The 8,845-nt window shown below is 44.1% G+C and overlaps 2 protein-coding genes across 18 annotated transcripts in view; one reads left to right on the top strand and one right to left on the bottom strand.

Annotated features, from left to right (window-relative positions):
* LOC140338957 (uncharacterized) overlaps positions 1-8,845 on the bottom strand; it is a 275,025-nt gene that overhangs the window by 140,969 nt on the left and 125,211 nt on the right. For 3 of the 17 annotated variants that reach the window (XM_072423315.1, XM_072423327.1, XM_072423328.1), the window contains 4 exons: positions 2,799-2,896; positions 2,501-2,701; positions 2,132-2,311; positions 1,905-2,046 (listed from right to left, as the gene is read on the bottom strand). The exons of 2 other annotated variants lie outside the window; for them this stretch is intronic. In XM_072423315.1, coding sequence (XP_072279416.1) covers positions 1,905-2,046; positions 2,132-2,311; positions 2,501-2,701; positions 2,799-2,896 — 621 coding nt within the window. 12 more of the 17 variants (XM_072423317.1, XM_072423330.1, XM_072423323.1 and 9 more) reach the window with 11 other exon arrangements.
* LOC140339057 (uncharacterized) overlaps positions 1-8,845 on the top strand; it is a 91,357-nt gene that overhangs the window by 28,115 nt on the left and 54,397 nt on the right. The gene's annotated exons all lie outside the window — the stretch shown is intronic.

Here is an 8,845-nt window from a genome sequence, read left to right as displayed (position 1 = left end):
CTATCTCCATATGCAAACATTTCCAGAAAACCTTGGTGATATCAGTGAGGAACAAGGGGAGAGGATCCATCAAGATATAAAGGTGATGGAAGAAAGGTATCAGATGGGATAGACACATGATGGCAGAATACTGCTGGAGCCGTCCTATCAGTATAAATCATACAAACTCAGCTTATCAATGACTTCTTTATGGCTAGTTCTGTAATATACTGAATATACAATATACTGACATTATCCCACAAATGTCATTCTGTATACGTAGGCATATCTAGTTTAACTTTGCTTAATTTTCATGTTTCATTCGTCATTATTTCACAAAGTAGAGCCAATCCAGGAAAACCAATATCATATGTGGAATCCGCACTTCAAACATAACCTAAAATCACTTTATTCGGTTTGGCAAGAAAATGTTTGTTGACCAGTGTTATATTACAATTCTAGTTGGCCGCACATTGACAAACACTTTGTATGGTTCCCCTTGAGCCAATCATTTTAGGCCTTTCCCCTCAAGCTTCTTACAATCAGGTGCTGGAATTTCGGCCCATTCCTTCAGACAGAACTGGGATGGGTTTACCGGCCTCCCTACTCACACAATGATTTTTTTAGTTCTACCCAGAGGTCTGGGCATTGTGATGGCCACTCAAATATCTTCATCATGTTGTCACAGCATTAGAGGTAAGTTTGAGGTCATGTGACTGAGATACCAGTTTCCTTGCTGAGCCCTCGAGATGTTGCTTCAGTAAATCTATATAGCATTCATTCCTCGTGATGCCATCTATTTTGTGACATGCACCTGTCCCTCACCCTGACAACATGATATTTCCACCCCTATGCTTGATAGGTGGGTTCTCTGACCTGCAAGCCCCCACCCTTATGTGGACCAAACAATCCAATCCTGAATCATCAGACATGAGGACATTTCCACAGACTTCTGTCTTTTTATGGTGATTTAGGAGCATTGGCTTCTTCCCGTGCTGAGCAGCTTTTCCAGACCACTATGGATATAGACATTTGTCTACCTCCAACTTTTTCACAAGGCCATTCACTGATGTTCTCAGATTGATTTGCACTTTTCATGCCAAGGTTTGTTCTTTTCTAGGGGAGAGAATTTGTCTCCTTCCTGAGCGCTATGACAGCCAGGTGGTCCCATGGAGTTTTATACTTGCAGTGCTCAACCCAGAAATTTTTTTATGCCGGGTGGGAAGAAATTGTAGGCGGGTGGCAGCCCCTGTATTGTGACCAAACTCTTTAGTAACCACCCAAAAACAGCCGGGTGGGTGCTGAAAAGTGCCGGGTGGTGCGCCCAGCTAAAAGGGCCTGGGGATAACCCTGACTTGCCTATTATTGTTTGTACAGATGAACTTCCAGGAGTTAGGAAATTGTTCCCAAGGATTAACCCGATATGAACAGGTCCACAATTTTTTTGGATGTCTTGGCTGATTTCCTTAGATCTTCATATTTCAAGCATGAAGGCAGTGAGTTTGATGGTTGGGCTCATTACACATCCACATGATGACTCCAATTAGGCTAATTGGCTATCAGAAACCTATTGCACAATTGTAATTGTATGTAAATCTGGGAACTGCAATGAATAAAGCTGATACAACCAATAAAAAGTGAAATAATATTAATGTATAGAGGTCAGAGGTCGGGAATATGTAACAAGCTATCTCAATGCTTGCTGTGTACATTTACAACAAGATTGCAGGAAACGCTGCAGCAAAATTGACTTTGTTTGTTCTACCCCGAGAGCCTGTTCTATACAAAGCTGGTACAATTAGCAGGCTCACAGTGTGGACTTAACCGAATAAAGGCAAATTCAAGCAACACTATTCAGGAGAGTGTAACATACAACACTGACCAATCAGTGAGCAGAGATGAGAGAAGAATATATGATGGCTGACCTGTGCTGATCTGTGTAGGAGTGTCCTCCTCTATGAATGTCCTCATCATTCCAGCCTCCTCCGTATATTGCTGATCATCCCCCACAGATGTCTCTTCTTCTTCTACTTTCACCTCAGCTTTCATATCCATCAGATCTTCCCCCTAAACCAGAAGAATAGAAATATGGAAAATCTTATGACGGGACATCACATGGAAGTTCATGTTCTGGATGTTCCGTCTCACCAACCTGATATAGTGTTGTGTAACTGTGGCCTTCCTGTGTAGAAACTCGGGAATATAGAGGACAGGGACCTCTCGCAGGTGACTCCACCATGGTGTTCTGGTACAGATCCTTGTTTATCGCCCCATCATCAACCACTTCCTCCTTTATCTCTTTTTTAACTTTAGAAACTCCCAGTTTTCCACTCTGAAAATACGGTAAAGAAGATAAATGACACTTCAAATAATGAGCAGACCCCAATGCCAACATCAGTGATTGTTACTCATCTACCTGATGATGGTGAGGGATCTCCTGATCTTCCTGTGTGGAATCCCGGGAGTACAGAGGACGGGGACATCTCTCTGGTGGGTTTATGGGGCCCTCAGTCCCACCTACCTGATGATGGTGAGGGATCTCCTGATCTTCCTGTGTTGAATCCCGGGAATACAGAGGACATCTCTCTGGTGGGTTTCTGTTTTCAGGTGGTTCCATCATATCTCTTTGTTCTACTGAAAGCTCCTGTGTCACACCGAACTCTTCATTCTCCTCTTTATACACTTCCTTAACAACAATATTATAATCCCTGAGGTTTCCACTCTGAAAATACAATATTTTTCATTCTAACAAACAAACTTGTATATTAATCATACTTACATCTCTCTGGTGGGTTTATGAGGCCCTCAGCTCAACCCACCTGATGATGGTGAGGGATCTCCTGATCTTCCTGTGTGGAATCCTGGGAATACAGAGGACGGGGACATCTCTCTGGTGGGTTCCCGTTACTGGATCCATCTGTAGGAAACACACACACTGACTGAATACATTGTCCCTATGTGTTTATCAGATGATGGGGACCCTCCATACTGCTCTCTCCTTTACAATAAAGTCTCCTCTTACCCGATGATGTGAGGGTCTGGTGGTCCTCCATCATGACGTCCTTGTAGAGGTCCTTGTGTCCTTCTAAATACTCCCACTCCTCCATGGAGAAATAGACAGTGGCATCCTGACACCTTATAGGAACCTGACACACACAATGATAAAGTCACCATTCAGACACATCCCATGATAATCTTCCAGAATTCTCTGCTCACCTCTCCTGTCAGCAGCCAAATAAACTTCTGGGTGACTTCTAGAATCTTGTTGGTGTTTCGGGTGAGAGGGAGTAAGGTGTGGGCGCTGTTATGGTCACCAGGTCTTCAGACTTCTCCATATGTATGAAAACATAATTAGTAATACAACAAGAAAGTTTCTTCTCACCTCCTCTATCAGGTCTGTGTTTGATTATAACCTCACACCATGCAGACTTAACAGTTTCTACTTGCCATGAAATCTGGGACACAGGATTCCTAAACAACAGTGTTATTATGCTACCTACAGAAGGATTGGACACTAAAGAAAGAAACTGTAGGTCAGCCCTAGGAGACATAACCTCTCCTACATCCACCATGACCAGGTTGTAGCAAGCAGAACCAAGAGCAAGGGACTAGAGACATTCACATAAAAGGAAAGTGTCTATCCCATGGACCAAAGGTTTGAACAATGGAAGACGTAGGACTCCAAAAAGGCATAGCCACCAGTTTGGTTATTCTTCTGGTCAAGGCCAAGGTAGGGCATCTTGTGGAACTAATTGAGAAGGAAAGGTTTCCTAACCAGCTCTAAAACTAGAGAACTAGGATAAAATCCCGTAAAGGCAGATGAGGATGGTGTGTGGGAGCTAAGTGAGTTATTCCTTGGATAAGAATCCCAATCAAAGGATGGAACTGCAAAATCAGAGACTTAAAATTACTGGAGGGCCAGAAAACATCCTCTGAAAACATTTTGCCTTCCAAGTCTCATGATCCACCATGTAAGCAGTGGATTCAGCATCATAGGGATGACGGAGTCCATAATGCTTTCATCACCACCTGGGCTTCACCAACCATGCCATGTCACCACTGAAAAGAGGGGAGGAAAATAAGTCCTTGGCAAATCTGCCTCATCCAAACACCAAGGATTCCACAGCCATAGAAAATACCTCAACCTGAAGGTAGAACCTCAGCTATGGTCTGGGTTTAAATATAAAATAATCATCACAGTGGAGGACAAGAATAGATATTGCAAGGAGTGCAATTCTTAGCACCTCTGCTGCCTGTTCCAGCACTGTCTCTTCTCTTCTTTCTCCCAACTAACTTCTCACCCAGGACTTCCTATTTATATCTGACGTAACTTCCTATTTGCCATAGAGACTTCCTGTATCATATTAAAAAGATCACCACCTTGTGGAGACCAGGGCAACTGCAGACCCTCACCACCAACCTTCTGCTGGGTTGTCCCCAATAGTATTGGTTGTGTTTGCTGGTCTGCAGTAAACCAGAGCACCTGTCTACATGTTCTTCCCTTAGTAGATCACAGTATGGATTTCTTCTACCTGCCTAAGTTGAGATTTCCAGAACAGGTCAGGGCAGGTGGCATTGGTTGGCAATAGAGGCAGCATGGCATATTAGAAGACTCACTGTGTACTGTGCTAGTTCTGGCCATTATTTCAACCAGTGCCACCACTAGTCCATGGGGTCCACATTTCTGAATGTGTCTGCATGGACTCCATGTAGTCTGCAATTAGGTGGTTGATGTCAGGCCGGTCCCCTTGGAGTATGGAGGTATCCACCACTACTGCTGCTTCTTATTTTAGGAATCAAAGGATTAATACCATGTTGGTAATCGTACCATCGGAATCGTACCTTCATCAGAAAGTGTGTCAGGAATAGCATTCTAGAATCCTTACCATAGTTATCATTTTTTCAAAATATGCCAAACTGAGTTGTGGTAAGAAGAACCCCAACTAGTGCTCCATGGTGAGGATACACCAGCCTGTCCCCCACGTTGATAAGAACCCCAGCTTGTCCTCCACAATGACAATAATCCCAGCCTGTCCTCCACAGTGGGAATAATCCCAGCGTGTCCCCCACGGTGGTAAGGACCCCAGCCTGTCCTCCATAATATGCCACTGTTGGTGAAGCCTCTGCAGTATGACTGACCATTCATGGGGTATCTGAGATAAAACAGCTTGCATGCTACTTCCTGCTGGATTTCTGCCAGGTGAGCCATAGCTTTTATTGACCAGGTAAAGTGACCACAACTCCTTCTGGTCTGAAGAAGGACCTTCTAAAAACCAGGGTACCTACTGATATCTGCACATCCAGGTTCAGCATGTGTGCCAGGCTAAGAGTGTCCATCAGGTTAGTACCATTACTGTCACACTTATCCTGCTGGAGATATCGTGTCGTTTGGCCCAATGCGTCTCTCAAGCATAAAAGATACAACACAGCAGTTTGTATGGCTATAGCGGGATGTTTAGCAGAAGAGGAAGTTACACCTGACTCACCTCTGGATGGTGCACCCTTTTACCTGCTTTGTTCTTATTGGCCCCTACTGCCTTCATGAATTCTACCTACTCCACTATGCCTATATAGCATGACTAGGTTGTGATAGAGAAGGTAGGCATTACCTACCACTAGATAATGTGGCCCCACCCCTGCAGAACCTGCTTGCACACTAGTACCACCATGTGCTCAGCATTCATTCACCATTCTGGCTGTACAATATGACCAGGCCATACTAGAGAAGATGGAAATGATCTGCGTATTAATGGTGTAGTCCAAGCCCCACTGCTGCTTTGTCCTGCCTGTAAATGATTTGGCCCCACCCCTGCAGAACCTGCTTGCCCCTTAGCAGATACCCATCAGACAAGTTAAAGATAACATCCTGTACCAAGTGTTATAGATGTCATATGTTAAGAGACATATCATTGTTTTGATCTGAAGGCGACTTTTATTCACAGGGAAGATAATCATCACTATAAATATTCATTAAAAATCAGTAGGAACTAGGCCCTTACAATGTCAAAGCTTTATTGGTCCAGGCTAGGTTACTTTATTTTTTTTGTTAATAAAGCCCAGTCTGAAGGTGGCACTGCCCAAGAAAATGCAGATGTCTGTGCAGAACAGTGACATGCCACTCCATTCCCCAAAACAGTAAGCCACAAAGAACTTGGGTCAGATTTTCTATGCTGAAGAACAGAGCAGCATTCAAGCATGTGTGTAACAAGGGGGTCTTCATCTCTGTTACAGCCCCGGTGGTTCACGTAGAAGTCATTTCCTGAACTCAGACCACTAACACGTCTCCCGGGATTTGTGGGTTCTCTGGTGTTTTGCAAGACTGCACTGTTGAGAAAAACATTTTCCACACTTGGAACAAGAGTACGGCTTCTCCCCTGTGTGGCATCTCTGATGTTTACCAAGATCTGATTTACGTACAAAACATTTCCCGCATTCAGAGCAGGAGAACGGCTTTTCCCCTGTGTGACACAGCTGATGTACTGAAAGATAAGACTTTTCTGAAAAACATTTTCCACACTCCGGACAGGAATATGGCTTCTCTCCCGTGTGTGATCTTTGATGTCGTACAAGTGTGGATTTCAGTGTATAACTTTGGCCACACTCAGAACAGGAATACGGCTTCTCCCCTGTGTGAGATCTTTGATGTTTGACAAGTTCTGATTTGCGCGGGTAACTTTTCCCACATTCAGGGCAGGAATATGGCTTTATCCCTGAGTGGCATCTCTGATGTACAGAAAGATGTGATTTCTGTGAAAAACATTTTCCACATTCACTACAAGAATACGGCTTCTCTCCTGTGTGAGACCTTTGATGAGCCGCAAGATCTGGTTTACGTAGAAAACGTTTCCCGCACTCAGAACAAGAATATGGTTTCTCTCCTGTGTGGCAGCTCTGATGTTCAGTAAGATAGGCCTTTCTCGAGAAACACTTCCCACACTCAGGACAGGAATATGGCTTCTCCCCCGTGTGAGTCCTCAAATGTCTGACAAGTGCTGATTTTAATGGGCAACTTTTCCCACACACAGGACAAGAATATGGCATCTTCCCTGTATGATTTATCTGATGTCTGATAAGTTGGGATTGCCATAGAAAACATTTCCCACACTCCGAGCAGGAATACAACATCTCTCCGGTGTGAGACCTCTGATGTCTGACAAGAGCTGATTTCCATGGGTAACGTTTCCCGCACTCATTACATGAATATGGCTTCTCTCCTGTGTGAGATCTTTGATGTCTGACCAGGGCCGATTTCCTTGGATAACATTTCCCGCACTCAGTGCAGGAAAACATCTTTTGTAGGACAGCACCAATCCGTGCAGACCGAGGCTCCTCAGAGGAATATGATGGTCCATCTATATGGTGGGGTGCCAGTTGGGGATTCGTGGTGGTGGAGATTTCTCCTGGACCTGTAATGTCCTCATCTTCTACTTTACAATCTAAAGACAAAGAGAGACAATTCTGAGGTTCTGTTGTATGGAAGTCGGCTTCTAAAGCTCTGAACTTACTGATGGCCCTTTACTATATCACCAGATTTAGGCTATGACCTTATTTACCAGTGCTGAGGTTGATACCTAGCTTGAAGGACATGGCACGTCAGAGACAGGAGGCCTCATCGAGAGGCTTTCACACTCTCATTGTCAATTCATATGAGTAGGGCTAGACTACGGAACCATTAAGACAGAAACTGAAGTCTCATGGTCCATGAAGGCCAGCATCTTTGGGGCAGTACCTTGCATTATCATTGCAGCAACTAGGTCTAGTCCTGGACTTGGCTTAGGCCATTCTTGGTCCAAAAGATGGGTTCCACCCTTCCCTGTCACACAGGGCACACTACTGGGTGCTTCTTAGATGGCATTATAACCTAAGGAATAGGACTTCCTGAGTCCTCCAAGGGAGGAGTTATCCTATTCTGCCATTAATGCGTTCAGAGTTTTTGACCCACCTGTGCCGCTGAATGCCCTCGTTATTCCAGCCTCCTCTGTATATTGCCGATTATTCCTCAGAGACGTCTCTTCTTCTTCTTCTTCTGCTTTGACCTCAACTTTTATATCCATCAGATCTTCACCCTAAGCCAAGGAATTAAAATATCATCTGTGAAATATGATTGGAAACCAAGCAGAAAAACAAGTGGATTCCTTGCATCTCCTCAATATGTCCTCTATGTCACCTGGACGCTCCATCCCACCAACCTGATCGTGTCCATGGTTGTCACCTTCCTGTGTGGAATTCCGGGAATACGGAGGACGGGGACATCTCTCTGATTTGTTTCTGTTAGTTAGTGACTCTGTCGTGGAGTCCAGGTACAGATTTTTGCGTTCTTTTACAATCTTGGACTCATCCGTCACCCTGTCGTCATCAATATCCTCCTCTTTGATCTCTTCTTTAATAACGTTGAAGTCACTGGGTTCTTCACTCTAAATATGAAATAAAATGACAAAACAACTGTAACAATGTAATAAGTACCCACATTCCAATAACACCATCAGTGATTGTTACTCCTTTACCTGCTGATGGTGAGGGATAGTGGGTCCTTCCTGTATGGAGAACAGGGTACACCTCTCTGTTGGGTTCCTGGTCTTAGATGGCTCCATCATTTCCTTGTGTTCCTTCATCACACCGTACGCCTCATCCTCCTCTTTGTACTCTTCTTTGACAACAATATTATAATCCCCAAGATTTTCATTCTAAACATAAAAAAAATTATTGAAACTTATCGGGAATAATTGGTTGATGATTTGGTGAAAGGTGGTATCTTGAGAATACAGAGGACAGGGACATCTCTCTGGTGGGTTTATGGGGCCCTCAGCTCCATCTACCTGATGATGGTGAGGGATCTCCTGACCTTCCTGTGTGGAATCCCGGGAAT

The sequence above is a fragment of the Pyxicephalus adspersus genome, chromosome 10 (genome assembly GCF_032062135.1).
Source record: "Pyxicephalus adspersus chromosome 10, UCB_Pads_2.0, whole genome shotgun sequence".
NCBI classification, from domain to species: domain Eukaryota; kingdom Metazoa; phylum Chordata; class Amphibia; order Anura; family Pyxicephalidae; genus Pyxicephalus; species Pyxicephalus adspersus.
Note: the sequence above shows the minus strand (reverse complement) of the source record. Positions and strands in the feature narration are given on the sequence as shown.